Here is a 24,694-nt window from a genome sequence, read left to right as displayed (position 1 = left end):
CGCATCCTTCGTTTCGCCCAAACTTTTATCAGCTACAATCTGATGGGGACAGCAAATGCCGCTCTTACAACCACCGACCTATATTTCACTTGGTGCATGGCCAATGGCATCAAGGTACATTTGGGATATTGGCTGGCTCAGGCCTGTCACCAGATGACGAGCAATCCCTCACGCCACATGTATACTTGCCACCTCATCGGCGCCTACCTGCAACGAAACATTGAGGTGAAGATCGCCGAGCTTGCTCCCGAGGTCGTGATGTGCGACCGCCCAGAGGTTTTCAGCGTAGACTACTTCTTCAACAAGGGCTTGTTGCAAACTCAAGGCAACAAGACTTACTTCTATTCGCTGGGAGATAAAGCGAAGGCGGAGCCGGAGGAAGCTGAGGAGGCCATGCCAAGTGAAGAGGTGGAAGAGCTTAGGAAGGAGGTGCAGGACATGAAAAAGGAAATGCAACTGATGAAAAAGGAGATGATGAAGGAACTCAATGGGAGTCGGGAAGAAGTAAAAGTTCTGAGCAGCAACGTAGCAGATTTGGCCACGAAATGTGCCAAACAAAGTGAAAGAGTGGCGGAAGCTGTGGAGATATCTACGCGGATGTTGAAATGGCTGCATCAGACGCTTCCCTTGACCCAGTCGAAGTCGACTCCTGGGTCAAGTGGCGAGGCACAGAAGATCATCCACAGCAGTCCCTCGATCAAGCCATTCCAGCAGTTGACCACCCCGACTATTCCCGAGAAAGTTCCAAATCCACCGAGGACGAAAATGCTAATGAGGAAACCAGGACTCGATCAAGCTGCAGAAGGAAAGGAAGAGCTGGAGCAACCAGCGAAGAAGAAAGTGAAAACAAACCGCCCCAGTGTTCCACCACCGTCTGGCTCTCGCGGGAGCCAGCCCCAGAAATGAGCAATTTCCCCAGACCAAGTAAATTTTAGTTTTTGTGTTTCTTTTTCTGTGTTTTATTTCCATGCGTTGCTGTGTTTTATGCTATCTTCTCCCACTTAGCCCAATGCTTGGTCTAAGTGTGAGAAGTTCTATGTTTTCTGTTGGTTTATTCTTCTCCCACTTAGCCCGTTGCTCGGTCTAAGTGTGAGAAGTGAAATTGTTGTTTAATTCTGCATTGAATTCTCTGTTTTCCCCCCTTCACGACGATGGCTTGAGGACAAGCTTGAGTGAAGTGGGAGGGGGAGAGGAATCAATGCAGTGTTATTATGCTTTGAGGAGTCGTAGGTCTAGGGGTGTGTCGCATGAACTAGTGGATATAATACGGCAGATTCCCTTAGGGAGAGCAATTGAAAATAGGAGGTATTCCAACTTAGAAGCCTGATTCTTTAGTAAGCCGAACCAATCTGAATGAAGCGAGAACGATAGTAAATGCCTTTACTTGCTCAGTTGTGAAGCCCTACTCTAGAGGTGAGTTATAAGCCTGTGATAACACTTAGAGCTAACATATGTCAAAAGTCTGCCACTGAATGCTGAAGGAAAAGAGAAGAAAAAAAAAAAAATATAAATAAAAAAGGGGGAAAGGAGAAAATATATAATCATAAAATCTGGAGGTATAAGCTGGACGAAGTCCAGAGGAGGAAATAAAAAGAGAGAAAAAAATCAAGGAGGTATAAGCTGGACGAAGTCCAGGAAATCAAGGAGGTATAAGCTGGACGAAGTCCAGGAAATCAAGGAGGTATAAGCTGGACGAAGTCCAGAAAGAAAAAAAAAAAAAAAAGAAAAAAAGGGGGATAGTGACGGAGGATAGAAGGAGGAATTCTCATAACCCGAGGTTTCAGTGGTTTGGCAATAACTTAAGAGAGAATCGGTCCTAACATCCCTGGTAAGGAATGAGCGATCGAGTGAATCTAACAATTGGGGAAGTAAAAGGCTATCTTGACGAGCTGACAGATTGGCTAGGTAGAGGGGAGAAAAAGGCCTATTTGGAGGAGTGCAGCCTGTTGGATTGACCTTAATCTTGTGGGGACGGTTGTCTAAAAGTTGAAACCAGTTCATGCATATGTGTTTATATGTTTTCATCCTATGTGATTATGTACTCTTTGTTTTAGTGTCTAGCTTTGCCTCAGTTGTGTCTAGGTGTAGGAGTTTTGTCTAGAGTCTGTAGAGTCGGTCAAGGGGATAACCATGCTTGAAATTCGCCTTATTCTTCTTTTCTTCTTGTCTTTATACTTGAGGACAAGTATGGTTTAAGTGTGAGCAGTTTGATAAGGCTAATTTCATGCATTGGTTATGTAGTGAAAAACATCACATTTCTGCTGGATCTAACAAGTTTTGTTAAGCCAGGTGTGTGTGTAGCGCTAGATCCAGGAGATGCTGGAGGAGGATATCTAGCGAGGAGCAGGAACGGAATCACGAGGAAAAGCTAGAGGAAGGAAGCCAAAAGCTGAGGGCAATCAAGTCAATCAATACCTCGCTGGGCCCCACCTCGAAGCTTATAAATAAAGGAGTGCGCAACAAGAATGGCAGATCGGTTACACTCCACACACAGTCACGCTCTTAGCACACACACTAGGGATATGGGAAATTTGGGGTGGTTTTCGTTTTCAGGAGTCTCGTATCAGTGCATCACCGTCCCTTGAGGGCGAAGAAACAATTGTTCTTTTAAAATTTCTGTTTGGTACTCAGTTCAGTCTCGAACTTCACGTTTGGAAGTCGAGCTTGTTGTTTTGTTGCTGAATCAGTTTATCCGTTCTATTTACATTTGATTTGCTTTGATGAAGTTAGATTTCGTGTTGATTATTATGATGCTTGCTATTTTGGTTTGTTTATTTGAGATGTTCTCTTGAATTTGTTGCTGAATATTTTAGGAGATTCGAGAATCGTGGTATTGAAGTTGTGTTCGGTTGGATTTTTGTTCTGATGCTTGGATCCGGAGTGGATTTAGCATCCGAAGTGTGGATCTGAACAGGGGAGGTGAAATTTGTGCATGAGATTATGGGGATTTTGTTCTGCTTGGTTTGCTTCGTCTAGTAGTGTGATTTCCGTCGTTGTTTCGTTTACCGTTAAAATTATGTTTCCAATCTACATCTGAGTTTGTTTTTCTCGATCTCTGCATTTATTTGTGTTCGTTGAAGAAGATGAAGTCATTTTCAGTTGATGCTTTAGTTAGTTAGGCTGCAGATTCGATTCTGTCCGTACTTACCTTTTTCAGAGTTTGGTCCCCACTTGTTTTAATCTCCTTGGTCTAGAGATGTTCGTAGAAGTCCCAGATCTAGTAGTTGATTTGATTTAGTTCTTATACATAATTCATTTTTTGCCTAGATCTAGCAGTTAGCATAGCATACTTTATTTCCAAATTCACTTAGTTAAATTCCTCAACCCAAAATATGCGTGGCAGCAGCCAACCCAAAAATAGTTTCCAATTCTCTACGCATGTATTTTACGAGTCCATCTCTGTGGGATCGATCCCTACTTCCCTGTGCTAGTTTAGTATCTGTGGTTGAGGGTTTTGAAGGTTTGCTTGCGTACCAACGACCAGACTTCCAGTCTTGTGAGTCTCTAGACCTTGTGATCTAGTTGATTTACTGGATCTAGGAAGTGTGTAATTAGAAATTGATAGGATACAGCAAGCAAGAAAATCAACTCTTCACATGCGTTTCGTTTGGCTCATTTATGATTTAGTAATTGCTTATAGTGAGTGCCAAATCCACCAATTATTATAGTTTATGGGATCGTTGAGTCTTTTGGCTTTCCATTTCTTTGTTGCAACCCCATTAGCTTCCATTTCCTTATAACTCTATTAGCTATAACTTAATTGTGATTAAAAGTTATAATATGCATTTAAATTAACAACAATGGCATTTTTGTTAATTTTTCCAAACAATAATTAAAATTATAAATTAATTAAATAAATTAAAAAACAATGATATACATGACACATTGTATTTATTCCAAAATGTAGTACTCCCTCCGTCCCGGAGTATTAGACTCATTTCTTTTGGGCACATGATTTAAGGAATTGATATTTAAATAGTTAAAGTGGAGAGAGTAAAGTATGAGAGAGTGAAAAAGTAGGGGAGAGAAGAGAGAGAAAAGTAGGTGGAGAATAAAATAAGATAGATGTTTTTACTAAAAAAGGAAATTAGTCTAATATGTTGGGACATCCCAAAAAGAAAAGTTGATCTAATACCTTGGGACGGAGGGAGTAGTACTCCATATGACATTAAAAATAATTATGCACGGGAAAAATCACTTATATAGTAAATACACTCATGGATATTAATTAAAATATTTTGGATACCTAACACAAATTGTAAACACATAAAAAATATAGTATTATTTTGCTTTTAATTAACTGATGGCTAAATATATCTTTACTTTTAAGTTAATCACTAATCCATCAATAATATACTCCTGCAATTTTGTACCTAAAATACATAATACAAAAAAACTATCGTCAACGCAATTTTTAATCATCTACAGTATAAGATAAAACTCATTAATCATTATGATGTTGAAAACTAAAAAACAAAAATAATTAAGCTGCAAGAAACTTATTTGTTCATTTCTCCTCCAACAACCAACAACCTAATGATATAAATACAATCTCTAGGGTTAGAATATTAAGAAATCAGCGCCCCTACATTCTCTCCCTTTTCTCTCTTCCTCCTTCATCTATGCTTCCTTCACACTGCTATTGTAGCACTCAAATAAACAAAGCTTGGCTTCTGTGCTGACCTCCTCGATCGGCTTGGTGAATTTGTCACAATTACATTGGAATTTATAGAAGATCTTTATAGCTTTTGGTATTCTTCCCAGAGTGACTTTTAGTATGTCCACTATTAAAACTTAAATCAATTGTAGTAATTGTTTAGACGTTTCAAATAATGTCGATTGATTAAATTGACCTTTTAAATAATGTAACATTAGCCTAATTAAGATTATGATAATTTTCTGAAACGGCAAATTAAGATGGACAAATTTATTAACAAAAACCAATTCTATTAAATTTTTATTTTTTAAATTAAAATGGCAGTTTTGTAAATAACACTAAAACTCCCTCTTTATATATGTATAGATAGATAGGATTTTCTTTATGACAAACTTTTCTCTGAGGACATCTTCATGTAAAAGCCATAAGGAATTAAATTGACAAAAACAAAGGATCTTCAAACTTGAAACAAGATTTAAAAAGAATCAAACATGGAACCAGTTTTAGTTCCTGTTTTGTTTGTTCCAATATTATTCACCATTCATAAGAAAGCACAACAACTCTTCATGGCTTTGATGGTGGATCAGGAGAAACAGATGAAGCTTCATTTGTGGAGAGCTGCTGTTGTGGGGTCTGTTGCAAGGGAAAAACAGATTCATCGGTCGGGAAGGGCCTGCGACTGAGCTCAGCCAGACGCCCATCGCTCATCAGAAGCTTCTCATAGTGCTTATCAAGTGCCCCAGGAGGGAACGTAGCTTCATGCTTCCTGTTATATTCAATCCGTAAGTGAAATGAAATACGAGATTGAAATATGTAAACACATACCGGCAAATTTGGGCTTGGCCGTTAGTGAAATCATCAGCCGGCTCCCATTTAGTTTGTTTTCGCGGCTGAGGAGGGATTTCTCGGAAGAAGAGAGGAGGCTTAGCCAACTGCATAGTACTTTAACTAGTCATATTCAAGCCATCACAAAGCTAATAAAGATGATATATGCGGAAAATGAGACCTCAATTCGAAGACATCCGGGTTGATTAGGGTTCATAACCGCCTCAATAGCAGTGATATCAGACCAACAAACTTCCATTTTGCTCTTCAAAGGCCCATTTAGAAACTCCCACACCAACTTCTTCCTGGCATAGTATATTTTGGCAGTCAAGTCGCCTTCGAGGTTAGAATACATCTGCCAAGAACAGATGATTTTTTATATTCCAAAATCATGGATTGAAGAAATGTTGTATTAGTGTGTAAATATACCTTCCAGTTTCCTACAGTGAAGGTAGTGATTGGGAAATTGGAAGCCTTCAAATTATCCTTATTATTTTGAGATCTCACACCTACATTGTCTGCTGCTGATTTTGAGAGTGTGGATTCCACCAATTTGCGAAAAGGCTCGGTAGCTACCGATCGGAATCCCAAAGGAGGCTTCGACATTATCTCCTACAAGTATCTTAGTTAGTCGTGCGCACAATACATAAAATACGAACAATACAACACTGAAATTATATTGAATAATAATGTAGAGACACATTCATTAAAATCAATATAATGTTAAAATTTGGTTTGTCAACATTTAGCTTATCAAACAAACAATTTGAAATTAGAATAATCAATTACTTAATGTTAACAAATACTAGACTATTTGACATTGAAATAGAATTCTCAACTCCAATCACAATTCCAAATTTCAGTTAAAAAACACTCGGAGAAATGGCTATCATAAAAGGGTGTGAAATCATAGGCAAGAAAGCACATACAACAATTCCTCTTTTCCCTTTCTATTCAAGATTTAACCCTGATTAATCCAACTCTAAATTCCAATAAAATGGAGATAGAATTACAACATATCCACAACATATTCAGAAATCAAATCGGAAAAACCTTAAAAATCATGATTCATTCACCTGAACTCACACACACAGACACACACACTAGAGAGAGAGAGAGAGAGAGAGAAACCTCCAAAGTATAGGGACATTTAGTGCATTGAGAGTCGTCCTCCTCGTCCATGCTGAATTGGTGATCGATGAGCTCGTGAAGTAGAAGAAAGGCGAAGGAGAGGTTTGGGTTAACAGATTCTTGAATCTTGAGAGAGAGAAAGATAAGTGAAGGGGCGTATCTTATCTGGATTGTGAGAGGATGATAAGTAGTTCTACTTATATATGCACTTATCGCCCGTGTAATCATGGCGGGAAATATTTTTTAAGTTCTTTAAGAGACTATATTAACTTCTACTGTTATGAATCATTCATTATTTTAATTAGATTTCGTTTAATCGTTTCAATTAAATAAATAATGGAAGCTTAATTAAGATTAATTGGAGAAAGTGCCTTATCGAAATAAAAGTTAGTAATAAAATTATTACTATTAAGAATATAATACTCTTTGAATCCAAATATCCAATGCCCTTATGTATATGATAGAAAATATGATTTTCATTAAAATAAACAATTATAATTAATAAAGTTCCATAATTAAAATTCTAAGTCTACATAACTACTCCTAGTTAGTATATTCATCCATAACACTAAAGAATGTCAAACTTGATCACAATTGCTACACCTATTTCAGTAATATATGCAACTCTTCATGGCCTTGCTTCATTCCCAATCGAAATCATTCCCATTTTGCATCAAATATTGTGTTTCACTCGTGTCGTGTTGGAATATTGGTGGCCAGCTACTCGGAGGAACAACATAGAGGTTCTGATCACTTGATGATAAGCCGGAAAATGTTGGCTCATTGTCGACAGCCATATCGTCGTATTCATAAAGCTGCTGATCCGAAATAACTATAGGGTTTTGACTTGATGAGCCCACAACATAGCTTGGTGCTACAAGAGAATATATATATTTGGGATTGGTATAATTAATATGAGTAGAAATGGCTAAAAACTACTCATATATAGATAGTTAGTTAGTTACTATACCATTTGATGCTATGACGGTAGAAGTTAGCTTGCGGCTGAGCTGAGCTAAACGCATATCGTTTAGCAGAAGCTTCTCGTATTGTTTATCAAGTGCCCCGGGAGGGAAAGTAGCTTCATATCTCCTGTTATATTTATTCAATCTTAATAAACATATGCGCTGATTAGGGAATGAAATACGAGATTGAAATATGTATGTATATATATATATACTTGCAGACTTTGGCTTGTCCACCGGTGAAATCACCAGCCGGTTCCCAAGTACAATGCATTTTGGGCTGAGGTGGGATTTCTCGGAAAAAGAAAGGAGGGTTCGCCAACTGCACATTAGTTCAACTAGTCATATTCAATTCATCACAAAGCTAATATAGATGAATATATGCCGAAAATGAGACCTCAACTCGAAGAAATCCTGGTTGATTAGGGTTCGTAGCAGCCTCGATAGCAGTGATATCAGACCAAGAAACTTCCATTTTGCTCTTCAGTGGCCCATCAAGAAACTCCCACACCAACTTCTTCTTGCCATAGTAGACTTTGGCGGTCATGTCGCCTTGGCGGCTGGACTCCCTCTGCCAAGAACACAGAGATTTTTTGGATTCGAAATCAAAGTTGATAAAAAAGGAAATGACTTCACTATTATGAAACGTACCAAAATGGCAAAATGATTCTACTGCTATGGAACAGAAAGTGTAGTATATACCTTCCAGTTTCCTACAGTAAATGTGTTGATGGGGAAATATGAAGGTATGGTAGGCTTCATCTTAGCCTTATCATGGTGAGATCCCACAATATGCACATTGTCTTCTTCTATTGATCGCGGCAAATTGAGCAAAGAGTCGCTTCTCACCATTCGCAATCCAAGGGGCAGCAAGTTTGGGTCCTATAAACAAACACCAATTATAAGTCAGTGTAAAAATTTGGATGGTTTTTTAGCTTATTAAACAAAAAAATTAAGCTTCTTTTCCTATTTAATTCGTACCATGAAATAGTCACTAATAAATGATGTGGATATAATTATCCACTAATAACTCTTTCGCATTAAAATTACTCGTGTCGCCCCTAAAATTGCTATCTTTAAGGGATGGATGAAGTGTTAAGTACTTAAATTAACAGAACAAGAAATTGAATTAGAATTCACTGTTAATTCAATTCCAACGCTATCACAATTCCAATTTTATGGTACTAGACTAACCCAAAAATCAAATTCAAACAACAGTTGTAAATCACACATTATATAAATTCCTTTATCAACTTCAAATTCAGGGAGATAGCTATTGAAAAATAATGATTCATTCCCCTAAACTCACACACACTCGCGCGTGTGTATATATATATTACATATATAAATATAGAGAGAGATTAGAGAGAGAGAAACCATCAGATTATTAAGGAGACAAGTGCGTTGAGAGTCGTCCATACGAAGTTTGCGATTGTATGCGTAAATTGGTGATCGATTTGACCTTTGGGTTACTAGATTTTTGAGAGAGAGGGAGAAAGAGAAAAGAGATTCATAACCGTAGTAAAAGAGGATAAATAAGTAGCTCACTTTTATAAGTAAACTAATCACCCTTTGTAATGACGTCGGAAAATATTATCCGCGGAAAATATTATCATGACAAGGATAAAACTTATCTAAATAAGAGTTAATAATAGGAATATTTTCTATAGTAATATATGATGCAAGCATGATTTGATTTTAATTAGTTTTGATTTTTTTTCCTTCTATAAAATAGAATCTTCAAAACACGTTTTGACATTTACTTACTACTTTTCTATTTAATTAAAATAAGTAGATTATATAACTAACTTTGATATTCTTCTAATTTTACTTTATTTTAACTGTGTAACTTTTATTTTAATAAAAATCATATTTGTAGTTAAGTTATTATATATGAAATTAAAAAGAACTAGTATAAAGTAAAATTAGTTGTGGAACTCACGAACTAAATAAATATTTCCCGCCATCATTAAAATGGCGATAAGTGTATACATAAGTAGGCCTACTTATCATCCTCTCACAATCCAGATAAGATACGCCCTTGTGCTTATCTTTCTCTCTCTCAAGATTCAAGAATCTGGTAGCCCAAAGCTCTCCTTCGCCTTTCTTCTCCTTCACGAGCTGATCGATCACCAATTTAAGCATACAATCGTCAATTCAACATGGAGGAGGATGACTCTCAATGCACTAAATGTCCCTTTACTTTGGAGGTTCCTCTCTCTCTCTCTCTCGTGTGTGCGTGTGTGTGATTTCAGGTGAATGAATCATGATTTTTAGGGGATTTTCCGATTTTGATAGATCTGAATATGTTGTGGATATGTTGTAGTTCTATCTCCATCATTACTTGAATTTGGAGTTGGATTAATCAGGGTTTTATCTTGAATGGAAAGGGAGAAAAAGGAATTTATGTTATGTGTTTTCTTGCCTATGATTTCACACCCTTTTGAAACTCACGGTCGAAAATCGAATTAGGATAGCCATTTCTTCAAGTGTTAGTTTGAATTGGAATTGAAATTGTGACTGGAATTGAGAAGTCTAATTCCATTTCAGATGTTTTATTTGATATAATTCAGTAACTGATCATTCTAATTTCAAATTGTTTGTTTGGTAACATAAATATAGATAAACCAAATTTCCATCATTGTTCCATATATTTTCAGTTGTTTGTGTGAGTGAGTGTATTGTTTGCAGTTTATGTACTGTGCGCGCGCGACTAACTAAGATGTTTGTAGGAGATTAACTCGAAGCTTCCTCCGAGGTCTCGGTCTGCAGAATCTCACCATCATAAGGTTAAGATGGCGGCTTCCAAATCCCCAATCACTACCTTCATTGTAGGAAACTGGAAGGTATATATGTATGTATTACACACTAACACAACATGTCTTCAATCTATGATTTTGGAATATAAAATATCATTTGTTCTTGGTAGAGGGATTCTAACCTCAAAGGAGACTTGACTGCCAAATTCTACTATGGCATGAAGAAGTTGGTGTGGGAGTTTCTCAATGGGCCTTTGAAGACCAAAATGGAAGTTTGTTTGTCTGATATCACTGCTATTGAGGCTGTTATGATCCCTAATCAATCCGGATGTCTTCGAGTTGAGGTCTCATTTTCCGCATATATCATCTTTATTAGCTTTGTGATGGCTTGAACATGACTGGTAAAGTACTATGCAGTTGGCTAAGCCTCCTCTCTTCTTCCGCGAAATCTCTCCTCAGCCGCGAAAACAAACTAAATGGGAGCCGGCTGATGATTTCACTAATGGCCAAGCCCAACTTTGCAGGTATGTGTTTACATATTTCAATCTCGTATTTCATTTCACTAATGGATTGAATATAACAGGAAGCATGAAGCTACGTTCCCTCCTGGAGCGCTTGATAAGCACTACGAGAAGCTTCTGATGAGCGATGGGCGTCTGGCTGAGCTCAGTCGCATGCCCTTCCCGACTAATGAATCTGTTTTTCCCTTGCATCAGAACCCACAACCGCAGCTCTCCACAAATGAAGCTTCATCTGTGTCTCCTGATCCAGCATCAAGCAATGGTGTCAAGGGGAATCAAATCAACGAGGCAACATTTGTCGATTCATCAAGACAGAACCACCGTCATGATCTTGATCAACGACTTTACCAATACAATGATATGGCTATCAACAGTAAGCCAACAATTGTGGCCTCATCGAGTCAGAGCCCCGTTGCTGTTCCTGCCTCAACATTTGTCGAATCATCAAGACAGAACCACCCTCTTGTCATACCTGATCAACTACTTTATCAACACAGTGAGCCAACATATGTGTGCCAATCGAGTCCGAACCCTGTTGTTGTTCCTGCCTCAACATATGCCGACCAATCATCAAGTCAGAACTCCTCAACATATGAACGCAATGATACGTTTGTCCCCTTCATTCCTCCTCCGATTAGCTGCCGACCAAAATTCCATCATGGCCTAATTGAAGCTCAAGATTTGGTGCAAAATGGTGCAGATGCTGGTGAGCAGGCCTTGGCTGAGGCAACAATAATGGAGGCAAATGCAACGTGTGATAATTTCGCATGGTCGGCGCTCCAACTATTTCATATGCTAAGACAGGAAGATCATTGCAATGAGCCAGTTGAAGGTGGTAATGAAGCTTCATCTACTTCTCCTTCACCATCAAGCCATGAAAAGTAGTTGTGGTTTCTTAATAGATAAAGAAGAATTGTACAAACATTACAGGAACAAAAACTGGTTCCAAGTTTGATTCTTTTTTCAAGATCTTTTGTTTTCTGTTTTTGGCCTTCATCAATCTCAAAGCCAAAAAATAAATCAAGAGCCAATGTTGGACTTTTGAAAAAGCATATTCAATCAAGTTATCAAATTCATCAATGCATCAGAACAGAATTCAAACCTGCATCAATATTGTTAAAAGAAACCATTTTTTTCCCCAAGTCATCAATCAAAATCAATAAATTCCTAGTTTATCAAAATCTGGAAAATCTTTTCACATCACCCACAATCTCACAGCCAAAAAACAAATTTTTAAAAAGGCAGATGATCAAGTTATACACATTATATCAAATCAATCATCAGCCATTGATAAATCAGCAACAGAAATTTGATTAGAACAAAAACACACAACAGAAACGCATTGTCACTTGAAAATTATACACATTATATGAGATAATTTTGAGAAATCCAGCATTGATTGTATATAAACATCGAAATAATCCCCAAACCAGCTCAAAACCCTAGCCGCGCGCCTTAAGCTCGGCGAGGCGCCTGGTGAGATCGTCCTCGTCGACCTTCTCGCTGTTTTTGACGGTGACAGCGTGCGCAGCTGGCTGGGGGAGGCCGACGGACACCTCAAGGCCGTAGTCGTCGGCGACCTGCTGCATAAGGCTGTTGACGTCGCCCTCGGGGGTGGAGAGCGAGGTGCTGCCGGCCATGGAGCTCTCCATAAATTCGGCCTGCACCTCCATGTTGACGAACTGGCGCTCGAACTGATCCATCGTCTCCGACATCTTCTGCAGGTTTCCGGTGGCGAGGGTTGACTCGAGCGATTTGACGATGCTGCCCATGGACTTGCTGATGGAGGTCATCTTCGCCTGCGTGTCGAGGCGGGCGACGACGGCGTCGAGGCGGGAGGAGAGGCGGAGGTAATTCATCTGCTCGTTGCGCTTGCGGATGGAGTTCTCGGCGTAGATCCGGGCGCCGTCCATGTTTCCCTTCTCGATCGCCTTCTTCACCTTCAATTTCTCCGCCTTCTCCTCCTTCTCGCACTTCCGCGCCTGCCGCTGCAGGCTCTTCGACGTGAATTTCAGCTCCATGATCTGCTGCATCAGCTTCTCGGCGTTGCCCATCGCGATTTCTAGAGAGATGATTTGAAAAAATTAGGGATTTGAATCGATGGATTTCTGAATTTTGGGGGAGAATCTGGGGTTCCTTTAAATTTTCTTCGCTTTTGGTGTTGTGATCTGGTGCGACGGATGCAGAGGAAGATATTTTCTCATCCAATTAGGGGGATATGTTGGATCCGGATTATGATGAAATGGGTCGGGGCTTGGAATTTTGCGCTCTGATTGGATGGATTGTCGGCTAACTGCGTGTTTTGAAATTTGAATTGGTGAGTTGTTTCCTATTTACGCGTGTCAAATTATTTCTAATTACTCGGCCAAATAAATACTCCGCGTCCATTACTTTTTAAGAATTTTTAGTGCATCTTTATTATTGACAAAGTAAAATTATTCTAAATAACTTTGAAAATAAATATTTTAAAAAATAGGATGGAGTAAATACATTCTTTTTGCAATACTATTTCATTTCTGATTTGAATTAGTAATAAAATGACGGTGGTATATAGCGGTATTATTAATCAATAAAACGATGCGTGCAACTAAATTTCGCACGATTTAATTGGATATTAATTTCCATTAAATTTTGATGTTAATGTAGCAGCTTTTTTCATCATATTACCACATTGCTACATTATTAGCAACATCACTCTATTAACCTACGCATAACCTAATGTATAGATGAACCTCATTATGTGTATATTTGAGATTACTTCTTCTATCATCCCTAGCCAGCTTTTAAATTTTAATTTTATCATTTTTTGCCATCAAAATTTTTCAATCTTTGATTTGACTCGTAACATATCATTATTTCATCCCACATAATCCAAATTCCAAATGATTAACAAAAGTAGGATTATTTGAATAGTAATACCAGAAAAAAACAAAGCTTGGACCAAAAATTTGAAATTTTGAATCGTGAAATCTAGGACACATTCATTTTTTTTTTTCGCCTTACCTTCATAAATCTGATTTCTGAATGATTCGGAATATACCATAATTTTAGCTTCTTGAAAATTAGGAAAGACTCCAAAATTAAAAAAACGATCTTTGAAAAAGGGTTATATGAAAAAAAGGCGGCGTCTTGATAACATTCGTATTCTCAAATTTAATGGTTGAACATAAATTATGCCTTCAGTTGCATGGATCGAGATGCGAAAAGGGCCACTTGTAAAAGAACATTTTTTTACTCCAAAAGTTTCATTTTTCCATTGCCATTCTCACATTCTGCAATACTGAGGCAGAAAGAGGTATGGTGTTGAAATCCAATTCTCCCCCTTTTTGCATTGTTAGCTTTCCCTCAAATTGGTTATTTGGGTTTCATTAATTTTCCTAATAGAGGCAAAAATTAGCAGTCTTGATTGCCACGTGTAGGCCTGTCCCTCCCTGAGCTCGTGTGTCTATTACAAGTACACCTATTTTCTTGGTTTCCGGTAGCACAGACACCTGGTTTCTGTTTGTTTCCCATTTTTTTCTCATTGTTCATCTCTTCTGTTTTTGACAAAAACAAGGAGGCCTGCTGCTCAAGATTCGTGTAGGTTTTGACATTTCTTGAGGAGGGAGTATGTGTAGTTATGAGAGGGAAGGAGGAGAAAGAGGGCCCCCCCTTTTGCTTGTATGTTGATTTATTGAAGGGAATTTAATATTTTTATTCAGAGGTGCTGCTTTTTTCTTGGTTGGGGTGTTTGAAATGACCGACACTGATAGGGAAGAAGAAGGGTGTTTGTTTGAGATAGCACTGGTGGTTCCCAAATGGGGTGAGAACAGAGGGGATGAGAATGAGAGAGAGGGAGCTGATTGTGTTGATATTCTTGTTGAAGAGCTCAGGCAAAGAGGGTTCATCGTTGAAAGAGATGTTGGCCTTCAAAATGAATTCCTCAAGGTAATATTTTTGTAAGCTTTTATTATAAATGTATGACTTGCCAAGTTTCAATCTTTTCATTAGCTATTGTATGACTTGCTCGCATTTTGCCTGATTTATGAGTATTGCATGTCAGGAAATGTTGATGATTTTTGTCAATTTTTGCTGCATTGTTGATTTATATAAGTTTGTAGTTCTTAATTAGTCATATTTTGCTTGATTTATGAGTATTTCTTGTCTGGAAATGTAGATATAGCATTTGCCAAAGTTTGCTGCATTGTTGATTTGTATAAGTTGGGAGTTCTTGGCTTTGTGATTGTCTGCGAAACTTGCATGTTTTGATTAAAAACAGCTGCATAAGTTGGGAGTTCTTGGCTTTGTGATTGTCTGCGAAAATTGCATGTGATACGAAACAAGGTTGATTTTGCACTGGTTTGCAGTTGGCAACTTCGGATGATGTCATTGGAAGGGCTGCTGCTGCGTTGCAGTTCAGAAAGCCTACTTGTATAGGTGATTGATTCGATTAGCTCTCATTTTAGCATATATCCTGTGGCTTTTATTGCTGCAATGACCCTTGCTGCCTTCAGGGATGGATCTTCCATTTGAATGGGAGGAGGCTGCAGCTTTCATTAAGCTACCAGATGGCTCCTTGTTCAGTTGGTGCGAACGATTCCATTGCTACAATCACATAATATATGGGATTGTAAGTCACACATGCCTTATCTACTTAAAACTCATTTAAATCAATGTTACTGTAACTCCGTGAAGGGGTTATCTATTGTTCATATAGTAATTCCGCGTGGTTTGCCTCTACTGTGATAGTTCCGTTGAGCTCCTTCCCCTTTCGTTCTAAAAGTTAGAGGGTTGAATTCTGATGTAAATCGATTCAATCTAGTTGCGATCTCCTTCCAATTCTATGCTGATTAAAGCAGAATGTGGCAGGTGAACACCGGAGAGTCGGCTGTGGTGCTGAGATCTGACACTAAAGAGGAACACTGGAAACCGGGTGAATCTCTAGTCCGGAAATTAGAGGCAATGGGCATCGTCAAAGAAGTATTCCCATTGCATGGTACTATTATATCTTATGTGTTTATAGTTGTTCGAAAACATTTCAGATATTGCAAACAACTGTTATCCATGTTCTTCCTAGATGAAAAAAAGCGGAAGCAACTTCTAAGGAGTTGGGCGATGAACTGGTCAGACGTCACGCAACAGCCAATCGATGATATATGTGCATATTACGGGATGAAGGTAAATGCTAATTCCCAGTAGTTGAACATAACTTTGCTTTATCATACAAAGAGGCCCGTTCTATCAGAATTTATAATAAGGAATGAATATCGTGCAGATCGCCACCTATTTTACGTTCCTTGGAATGTACACTAGGTGGTTACTTTTTCCGGCATCGATGGGCCTAGCTGTGCAGTTGTTTGATTTCGGGTAAAATCTGGAACTTTGTGCTGTTTCTGAACTTCTGTCGACTTAAATCAACTGCGAGAAGCTCAAATCCTCTCCCTCTATTTAGATCGTTGCAGTTTGCTGTTCTTCCGTTTTTCTTCATGTCCCTGATATCATGGGTTGTCCTGTTTTTCCAATTCTGGAAACGTAAGAACGCAGCCGTTTCAGCGAGGTGTGTATACTGTATTACTCGAATGACATCATATTATCTCTCCTTTCCCGTATTACATCTTCTTTGTCTGTGTGGTTCAGGCTGCAGATATATAATTCATACTCTTCGGAATCCGAATATAGATCTATGAAAACTGAGCCAAGCTTGTCTCGGTTTCCCTCGGAACACATGAGGAAACAAAACGCAGACAGAATAAAAGAGAAGGCGAATTTCCAGAGGGATGAGTGGTTTAGTTGGCTGCTAAGAGTAAGAAACGACGCCTTCATTATACTGAGCATCATATGTCTCCAGCTACCTTTCGAGTTAACTTATGCTCATCTCTACGAGGTTCTTGGAGCAGATGCTCTAAAGTAAGCACTTGATCAAATTGCTTCTTCATTGCTTTATTTTATAACTCCGGGCATTTTCCGTTCCTCATTAAAAAGGAACTTAGGTTGTTGAATGAAGAATACTCGATCATTAGTAAATTTTCTTTTCATATTGCCCTAATTTTTGTGCCCTCTCGTCTCCAATTTCCTCGAATTCAGATTTTATTATTAACGTTCTCCTTTCTTGCTATTCCCCAGGTTTGGTTTAACAGCAGTTTACCTCTTCGTGATCCAGTACTTCACAAGAATAGGTGGCAAGATCGCCGTGAAACTTATTAAATACGAAAAATTCGACACTCCAGAGAACAAAACAAACAGCTTAGTATACAAGGTATATAAAGAGATGGCCACAGTCTTTGTCATCTGAAAGCTATTCGACACTTATTTTTGTCCTACGCAGGTATTTGGCCTCTATTTCATGCAATCGTACATTGGAGTATTTTATCATGCTCTACTGCATCGCAATATAACAACTCTCCGGCAAGTTCTAATCCAACGTCTGGTTATGTACGAGGTAAAAATCGATTAATCGGCATATTTCTTTCTGCAAATTTTGCTTTATTTAGTCATTTTCGATTTCTTATTCTTGTGCTGGCCGGGTAACTGTGTTTCAGGTGATTGAGAATCTACTGGAAAATTCTATTCCGTATTTGTCGTACAGCTTCAGGAAATACAGAGCTGTCAGGTATATTCGCCTTCTTAATGTTTTACTAGCCTTCTAGTCCACCTCCGAGGTAATCGAGTTTGTATCTGAAACAAGTGAGCTGCATATCACCACTTGAAGGAACAAGGTAAAGCGAGACAAAGGGTCGTCAACCGGCAAGTCACGCACCTTTACTCGGGTCGAGAAGGAATATCTTAAACCTGCTTATAACGCAAGTATAGGCCAGGAAATCGAAGATGGACTTTTTGACGGTAATATATGATATCTATAGATTACGTTACTGGTTATTTGAACATCCCCGAGTTTGATTGAGTTGTTTCGGATACTAAAAAATGAGTAACTTCTGGCAGATTTTCTCGAGTTGGTGCTGCAGTTCGGAATGATCATGATGTTTGCTTGTGCATTTCCTCTTGCATTCGCCTTCGCAGCAATGGTAGTTATTAATTTAGCATTTATTGTGTGAAAGTGTTGCTTATGATCTCTTATTTTTGCGTTGATTCTCAGAATAACATCACAGAAATTAGAGCTGATGCTTTGAAGTTGCTTGCTATGATGAGACGGCCCATACCTCGCGCTGAAGAAACGCTTGGGGCGTGGTTGAATATTTTTCAGGTATAGTACTCTTTTCTTGGCCAACCCGAATCATGACATGTTTCGTTTTCTATCATCTTATATCGGCTCGTGATATTTCTGAACTCGGGTTGTGTTCCATTTTCAGTTTCTGATAGTGATGTCGATCTGCACTAATAGCGCGCTTCTAGTGTGCATGTACGACCGCGAAGGGAACTGGAAATTATCGCCCGGGCTTGCTGCAATCCTAGTCATGGAACACGCGCTCTTGTTTATCAAATTTGGATTTTCTCGCATTGTCCCAGAAGTAGGCCGATGATTTCTACTTCTACACGTGCATTTTCCCTCCTGATTGCGCTAACTCGTTTTTGCTTGAATTCAGGAGCCCGCGTGGGTGAAAGCCGCTCGGATGAAAAATGCCAGTCAAGCGGAACAGGTGTGTACTAGACAACTCTTGAAAAACCTTTCCGGTGACGAGAAATGGTTCGAGGAAGTAAGGTCTCAAGAATCCAAAAAGGATGCCTAGGAAGGAAGATACACCAGAATCGGAGCCGGTTCTGAGACCTCGTCGTTCAAACGATCCGACTCTTACCTATATCCGATGATCTGCCCGGAAAAGGTCAGAGTGTCCGGTGCCACGGAACAGACTGTTTTGTAGTATAGCTTATGTTAATTAGAGGGGTAAATTAATGCTCTTGATAGTTGAAGAATATAGTGCAAGGTGTGAAGAAAGAAATCAAATAACATGTTGATTGTTATTTGAGAATTTTGTATGCAACGAGATGTGTTATGTACCAAAGATAGTGAATCTGTCTATGTTGTTTGCCTATGATTTGAAATGTTTGTATAAATATGTACATATGTACTTTTTGAAGAAAATACATTAGTTCTTGTAATTTTCCTAATCTAGATTAAGTGTAAAACCATGATTTTTATTAGTCATTGGCAATTTTTAGTCCAATACACAAAGGAATATGAACCAAATCGAGCTTACATAAAGTTGTAATCTAGTCTTAACAAAATTATAAAAACCATACTAAAAACATTAGTTTTGATAAACTTAATCCCTCTTTTATATCTTTGTAGTTAAACAATTGGCCCTTTAAAAGTTGATTTTTATAAATCAACAAGGCTAACATAATTTTGAAATAAGATTGACATCAATTGTATCAATCTATATTTAGGGGTTATTGGTTAATAGACACAAACTAATAAAATTAGTATAACTCCCGTGCATAGCGCGGAGATTAATTACTTACTAATTTGAACTAAAAAAAGAAATAATATAAATAAATATGTATACAACAATTTAATCTTGTAAACATATATAATAATAAATGAAGTAAATTTGCAAATAATATATTATCAATTATTGAAAGTTTAGAATTATTATAAAACATTTATACATATGTAAAAGTAAGTTTATAAATATAACGAGAAAAAATTCTTAAATCATTAAAAGATGGTACTTTAACTATTACAATCGAAGGAAAAAAAATAACAATTAGTGGAATGAAAATTACAATAAAAATAATAAATTAAACCAAACTATAAGTTGACTTGAGAAACATATTGTCCACGTAAATAAAACTACTTTCTCATAGCACGTAGAAGCATATCAAATCCGCTAGACATCAATGAAGTTGATGGAGCTCCGAGAATCGAGCATATAACTCTCCTAAAACACACTCTAAAATATAGAGAGCTTGAGTGGAAATTGAAAATGCTTTTATTGATGTGCAATTTAATTACAATTTCTTGCCTTTTATAACAACAAAAATGAGAATATGGGAGGTTTCCAACTTCCCATGATCTCCTTCCACAAATCACGCCAAGCCATTATTCCCATGCCAATAGATTATAGAAATAATTAATTAAATTTAACACCATATTTATGAATTAATTATAGGGAAACAAAATAAATTAGTTAAATTCTATCCTTATAATTATGGAATTCAAATTTGTGTTAAATTATGATTATTTAAAAATGATTATAATTATGATTCTTTAAAATGATCACAGTTGAATTATATTAAAATCATATTCATGGATTAATTGTAAATGAAAACAACAAATGATTATTTAAAAATGATTACAATTACGATTCTTTTAAAAATTATTATAATTGAATTATAAATTATTTAACTACCACTTGCATTTTGGAATAGATTATAATAATTAATTAAATTTAATTCCATATTCATGGATTAATTATAGGAAAACAAAATAAATTAGTTATTATAGGAAAATAAAATAAATTAGTTAATTCTATCCCTACAATTGTTGAATTATTTAAGAATGATTATCATTACGATTCTTTAAAAATGATTACACATGAATTATAAATTATTTACCTAAATACCCCTAAAATTCCTCATTTTATATATTTACACATGAGTTAAATGAGGGCTTTTTTATATTTTTTATTTTTTTAATGGTCGAAACACTATTATACGTGAATAAATTTTTTTTTATAAAAAACATTAATATCAATCCACTTATTCCCTCTTTAATGTTTTCATATCATCAGTCAAGTTAACATAATTTTGAAGATAATATTGACATTAATTGATTCAATTGTATCAATCAATTGGTTGCTATAAAACATGCTAAAAATATGCTATTTTTAAGGGAGGAATATGATTTACAGAACGAAATGCAGAAATTAAAAAGTCAGTTAATAATCCATAATTCTGAATGCTTTTACAAGCTGAATCTAATCAATACACTATACACAGCCAAAGCCTTGTATATTTCCACACTAAAAACCAATGCATAGAGCTTAATCGTACAAACCCCATTGCTACATTTCCGACCAACCGAGCCGCGCCCGATGATCTTCAGACACCGCAAGTTGCAGCAAGACGAGGCGCAGGCTGCATCGAGCTGTTCAAGGCTGCATTTATTCTACTGAAAACTACGTTTAACGGAACACATGCTATAGAAGGAGCCTTGAGCTTCCCAGCCCTCGGCTGCTTCTGTGCTTGGCTTTGCCTGTGAGCACTAGTTAGCGAAGACAAAGTCCTGATCTTCTTCGACGAGAGCCCGTTCCTCCTCCTTGCTTTTGGGCGCTTTGTCCCCGAACGACGGTTGATGGGCGGCCTCCCGCGTGGATTCTGATCATAGGCCGTGTCGTCACTTTGAAGAAAAGAGTGGCCGTTACTCAGTTTGCCGTCCAGCTCAGAGCTGCTGCTGTGACATTCAGAAACACCGAGTATGTCATCACAAAAGCCATCGTCCAATACCTCGACCGACAGTGGGTGGCCGATGATGGGCTGGCCGTGTAATTTGCTCATCAGAGAGATATACGGGACGCCCTGCTGCCGGAAGCTGGTTTTCACCTCCACATTGACATCATACAAGCCGGAACCTGCAGTATGGTGCCTGAGAGAAAAATCGGAAGAGTCATACTTCGGGTTAACCGTCGAACGAGACTGACGATAGGGGAGCAGCCTCTGGGGCGCAGAAAGGTCAGTCGTTGATCCTCTTGTATGAGAGTCTTTATGAGGAGCGTTCCGGCTCCACCCACGAAATTCTTCGAGCTGCATATCTGAAATGAGAGATCCACCAACCCGGTTAGGGTCTACTTTCCTACTAGAGCTGGCTACAAAGCTATCCCGCCTGAGACCAGCCACCTCTGTATCAGCCTCATCGTCCACATCCACTTTCCTCGAACGAGAATTCCTCTTTCCTTTCAACTGCCACTCTGAGGTACCTTTCTCCATCCTCTGGCCGATGTCATGAACATCAACAGTCCCTGAACTAGTAGAACCCGTCTCATTGCGCTCCTCATTTCCCAAAGACACTGTCTCAACATGACTACTTTGGCTCGACTGGGCTCCAGCGCCAACCTGAGCCTTTTGCAATGCACCGTTATCAGTTGTGGATAAACCTGCAGAAGTAAAAAGAACCATAGATAACGCAAAGAATCCACAGCTGAAGTTGTATAAGTCACCAATCCGCATGTAGTTGAATAAATCTAATGACAAACAAAACCAATAGCTATACACAAAGCACATATATTATACCTGCAGATAGCTTTTCTTCAGCAACGAGAGGCACATCGGACAACCTGTTTGAAGATCCATTCTCTGGAATCCCTAGCATGCTGGAAATTTCATTCTCCTTCGGTTTGGATTGAAGGGAAGCATCTGCATCTGCATGTCTATGTGTACTCAACGACATCGCATTCTCGCACGAAACTCCAGTACTGTCTGAATTGTTATTCATTGCAAGAGAGTTGTTTATCTTTGATTCATTCGATTCTAGTTCAGAAACCTTGCTCTCGGATACTTCAGGAACTATTGACCCAGCAGGACTAGACTGTTGATCAGGAACAACAGGAGCAGATACCATTTCAGTACATTCCAGAACTTTTGAGAGTGGGCGGCGTCGGTTTTTCTTTTTCAGGGATTCAGAGACGTGTGCAACCTGAGATCTCTTTCTTCTTGTTGAAGACGACACACCCATCCCCAGGTCCTCAAGCCCTTTCATGCGCTTTACTCCTTCGCTTCCATCGTCTGAATCATTTGGAGTTCTCCACCGCTTCCGCTTTTCCTTAATTGCACCTGCGAGATATGGTTCCTCAAACGAAACCCCGGAATGTGATAGTTCTGGGGGTGAATCTGGATCATCTCCGGGAATACTTAAATCCTCATTGACATCTTCCTCAACATGATGGGATGAAGAAGGTGATTCTTCAGCATGAGGTTGTTCCCCAGCTTGTGAATTTTGTTCAGAAGGCAAACTTTGCCCAAGACGAGCACTTTCCAGTTCAAGTGCGTGCAAGATAGCATCTTCTCTTCGAGCATATTTGACTGCCTTTTTGGAAAGCTGAGAAGCAGATGCCTTAGCTTTCTCAATGCAATCATCATACTCCCCACATCGAAAAGCTTTCACTCGTTTTGATTTCTCTAGATTATACCAATCCCTGCAAGAGAATTGACAAGAACTTAGATCAATATACAATCAGCATGAAAGACATGAAGATAGTTACAGTTTCTGATTAAAAGTTGCAAACAACAAATTTTGGCGCCGATGAACACACAAAGAAAAAGTTTGATGTAAGAACTTGCACACACTAGAGCGTTTGTGAAATGCAAAATCAGTGCTTTATAAGACATGCAAATTGTAGCACAGATAGTCCATTCTAAATTCTTAATTAGTGGTTAGTAACAAAAACATTAACAACAGACCATCAAATACTATAAGCTATATAAAATGAAAGTGCCGTATGTATCTGTTGGACCAAAACTCTACTACCACAGCACGAAATAATCTTCTCCATTATAGAGTGAAACAATCATTAAGGAACAGTATTACCTTTTGGTGACTGAATCAAGAATCCTAACAACACATTAGCTAAATACCCTCCGAAAACATGTGGATACAGCAACAAATAACCAAAGAGACAACAATGTGAATTGACACATGAACAATATACTTCAACTACACTTATAAGATAACAAATGGGAGAAATCCACATCATATATAACCCAATTATCTTTCTTTTCCATTTCTAGAGAAAATGGAGAAAAAAGTCTGTTTCTCAGTCAAATAAAAGTTTGGAACTTTCATGGTTACCATTATCAACAGAAATAGTAAGCCACATATAAAATCACTTCACCGAAACTCAATTATCATCACAGCCATTTATGTGACTGAACACACAATCAGCATTCAATATATCATACAATTCAATCAAGGAATATAAATAAGAACCTCTCCTCATAATCAGAACCATTTATGAGACTGAACACACAATCAGCATTCAATATAATCATATAATCCAATCAAGGAAATATAAATTAGGGTTCAACTTGATACTTACACACTAGCATCCTCTCTACCAAGGAGCTTTACAGGGGTCCCTGATCTGGGCGTCGGCACACAACCCTCGGGGAGTTCTTCGGGGCCGAGAATACGGCCGGGCCACCACGAACCGTTCCTCCGGCGAACCCAAACCAACCCTCCCACAGATATATCAATGGCCTTACTAGGCTCCTCGCTGGAGCTCCCCATTCAGAAGCCAAAACCCAACAAAATTACACAACTCAAACCCAATTGAAAAAATAGCAAAACACCATCAAACAAAGCCCTCAAAGTAAAATCTCAAACCCCAAATCACTTCTAATATCTAGAACATTGAAGGGATAAAAACAGAACCAGAAACAAAAATTAGTTGAAAGCTAGAAATGATTGGAAAGGGCTATTTGGGGAAAATTAGATCAATAGTTTCAGCGACAACGCAGGCTAATCGGGAGAAGAAAGAGAGCGCTAGATCTGGCGATGGAAATTCGCCGGAAAAAAGTTTGTTTCCTCGTTTTCATGGGAAACCGGAATCAATTAACTGTTTCAGCTCACATTCAAAGAGAAAGCTCTGCTGTTCCTTTTCCAAAGCGGTTCGGATTTTATCATCAAACAATTAGCTTCGTAGAAGCTCAGAAACAACTGGAAAAGGGAGAGAAGTGTGTGTCTCTGTGTGTGACGGCAGCAAGGATGATGAAACATGCAATAGCAGAGAGAGAGAGAGAGATACTTGTGCTGTTTTGTAAAATGGAATCGCAGCCAGCTACCTTTTTAGTATCTGTGTACAATAAAAACAGAGCAGTGCTCATGGAGAGAGGGAGAGAGAGAGAGAGTGTTTGATGAAAATCCTAATAAAAACTTTTTTACATTTTTTAATTTTGAAGTAGGAA

The 24,694-nt window shown here is 38.2% G+C and overlaps 5 protein-coding genes and 1 pseudogene across 10 annotated transcripts; 2 read left to right on the top strand and 4 right to left on the bottom strand.

Moving 5' to 3' along the window:
- Window positions 1-5,221: 5,221 nt before the first annotated feature.
- LOC125206508 (uncharacterized) lies at window positions 5,222-6,088 on the bottom strand. Its single transcript, XM_048105757.1, has 4 exons — window positions 5,912-6,088; window positions 5,664-5,837; window positions 5,483-5,589; window positions 5,222-5,423 (listed from the first exon to the last, which is right to left on the bottom strand). The coding sequence occupies exons 1-4, from the start codon at window positions 6,086-6,088 to the stop codon at window positions 5,222-5,224; spliced, it is 660 nt and encodes a 219-aa protein (XP_047961714.1).
- A 1,166-nt stretch (window positions 6,089-7,254) lies between these two features.
- Window positions 7,255-9,723, bottom strand: LOC125206509 (uncharacterized). The gene is made up of 6 exons (XM_048105758.1): window positions 9,571-9,723; window positions 8,281-8,460; window positions 7,976-8,149; window positions 7,794-7,900; window positions 7,584-7,705; window positions 7,255-7,487 (listed from the first exon to the last, which is right to left on the bottom strand). Exons 1-6 carry the CDS (start codon window positions 9,721-9,723, stop codon window positions 7,255-7,257), a joined length of 969 nt encoding a protein of 322 aa, XP_047961715.1.
- Window positions 9,724-10,373: 650 nt separating this feature from the next.
- On the top strand, window positions 10,374-12,058 carry LOC148923496 (uncharacterized). The gene is made up of 4 exons (XM_089061509.1): window positions 10,374-10,424; window positions 10,508-10,681; window positions 10,755-10,861; window positions 10,921-12,058. Exons 1-4 carry the CDS (start codon window positions 10,374-10,376, stop codon window positions 11,741-11,743), a joined length of 1,155 nt encoding a protein of 384 aa, XP_088917635.1. The 3' UTR covers window positions 11,744-12,058.
- A 91-nt stretch (window positions 12,059-12,149) lies between these two features.
- On the bottom strand, window positions 12,150-12,984 carry LOC125206053 (ESCRT-related protein CHMP1B pseudogene; annotated as a pseudogene).
- Window positions 12,985-13,928: 944 nt separating this feature from the next.
- LOC125204279 (anoctamin-like protein Os01g0706700) lies at window positions 13,929-18,892 on the top strand. Of its 6 annotated transcripts, none has more exons than XM_048102883.2 (18): window positions 13,929-14,153; window positions 14,415-14,518; window positions 14,611-14,785; window positions 15,205-15,274; window positions 15,352-15,467; window positions 15,707-15,833; window positions 15,915-16,015; window positions 16,113-16,204; window positions 16,290-16,394; window positions 16,475-16,744; window positions 16,961-17,093; window positions 17,163-17,276; window positions 17,377-17,447; window positions 17,547-17,677; window positions 17,777-17,859; window positions 17,931-18,038; window positions 18,145-18,303; window positions 18,379-18,892. In XM_048102883.2, exons 2-18 carry the CDS (start codon window positions 14,478-14,480, stop codon window positions 18,520-18,522), a joined length of 2,040 nt encoding a protein of 679 aa, XP_047958840.1. In that variant the 5' UTR covers window positions 13,929-14,153; window positions 14,415-14,477; the 3' UTR covers window positions 18,523-18,892. The 6 variants fall into 6 exon arrangements, with proteins under 6 accessions (XP_047958840.1, XP_088916384.1, XP_047958838.1 ...); XM_089060258.1 differs by having other exon boundaries at window positions 14,278-14,518; XM_048102881.2 differs by having other exon boundaries at window positions 14,243-14,518.
- Window positions 18,893-20,653: 1,761 nt separating this feature from the next.
- Window positions 20,654-24,656, bottom strand: LOC125207658 (uncharacterized protein At1g51745-like). The gene is made up of 3 exons (XM_048107092.2): window positions 23,827-24,656; window positions 22,025-22,926; window positions 20,654-21,888 (listed from the first exon to the last, which is right to left on the bottom strand). Exons 1-3 carry the CDS (start codon window positions 24,015-24,017, stop codon window positions 20,837-20,839), a joined length of 2,145 nt encoding a protein of 714 aa, XP_047963049.1. The 5' UTR covers window positions 24,018-24,656; the 3' UTR covers window positions 20,654-20,836.
- Window positions 24,657-24,694: the final 38 nt, after the last annotated feature.

Source organism: Salvia hispanica, chromosome 6, assembly GCF_029641045.1.
Source record: "Salvia hispanica isolate PSC_SH4W2 chromosome 6, Shi_PSC_v1, whole genome shotgun sequence".
In the NCBI taxonomy this organism is placed as follows: Eukaryota; Viridiplantae; Streptophyta; class Magnoliopsida; order Lamiales; family Lamiaceae; genus Salvia; species Salvia hispanica.
This window is presented reverse-complemented; position numbering and strand designations above follow the sequence as displayed.

Coding starts and splice junctions, on each gene's coding strand:
- LOC125207658 (XM_048107092.2), bottom strand. CDS start 24,017: ATGGGGAGCTCCAGCGAGGAGCCTAGTAAGGCCATTGATATATCTGTG. Junction 22,927..23,826: donor GGTAGAGAGGATGCTAGTGT/GTAAGTATCAAG, acceptor ATTCTCTTGCAG/GGATTGGTATAATCTAGAGA. Junction 21,889..22,024: donor TGAAGAAAAGCTATCTGCAG/GTATAATATATG, acceptor TTACTTCTGCAG/GTTTATCCACAACTGATAAC.
- LOC125206508 (XM_048105757.1), bottom strand. CDS start 6,088: ATGTCGAAGCCTCCTTTGGGATTCCGATCGGTAGCTACCGAGCCTTTT. Junction 5,590..5,663: donor CCGGATGTCTTCGAATTGAG/GTCTCATTTTCC, acceptor AGTACTATGCAG/TTGGCTAAGCCTCCTCTCTT. Junction 5,424..5,482: donor GGCCAAGCCCAAATTTGCCG/GTATGTGTTTAC, acceptor TGAATATAACAG/GAAGCATGAAGCTACGTTCC.
- LOC125204279 (XM_048102883.2), top strand. CDS start 14,478: ATGAGAGGGAAGGAGGAGAAAGAGGGCCCCCCCTTTTGCTT. Junction 17,860..17,930: donor CATTCGCCTTCGCAGCAATG/GTAGTTATTAAT, acceptor GTTGATTCTCAG/AATAACATCACAGAAATTAG. Junction 18,304..18,378: donor TTTCTCGCATTGTCCCAGAA/GTAGGCCGATGA, acceptor GCTTGAATTCAG/GAGCCCGCGTGGGTGAAAGC.
- LOC148923496 (XM_089061509.1), top strand. CDS start 10,374: ATGGCGGCTTCCAAATCCCCAATCACTACCTTCATTGTAGGAAACTGG. Junction 10,682..10,754: donor CCGGATGTCTTCGAGTTGAG/GTCTCATTTTCC, acceptor AGTACTATGCAG/TTGGCTAAGCCTCCTCTCTT. Junction 10,862..10,920: donor GGCCAAGCCCAACTTTGCAG/GTATGTGTTTAC, acceptor TGAATATAACAG/GAAGCATGAAGCTACGTTCC.
- LOC125206509 (XM_048105758.1), bottom strand. CDS start 9,723: ATGCTTAAATTGGTGATCGATCAGCTCGTGAAGGAGAAGAAAGGCGAA. Junction 8,150..8,280: donor TTACTGTAGGAAACTGGAAG/GTATATACTACA, acceptor TGTTCTTGGCAG/AGGGAGTCCAGCCGCCAAGG. Junction 7,901..7,975: donor CAGGATTTCTTCGAGTTGAG/GTCTCATTTTCG, acceptor ACTAATGTGCAG/TTGGCGAACCCTCCTTTCTT.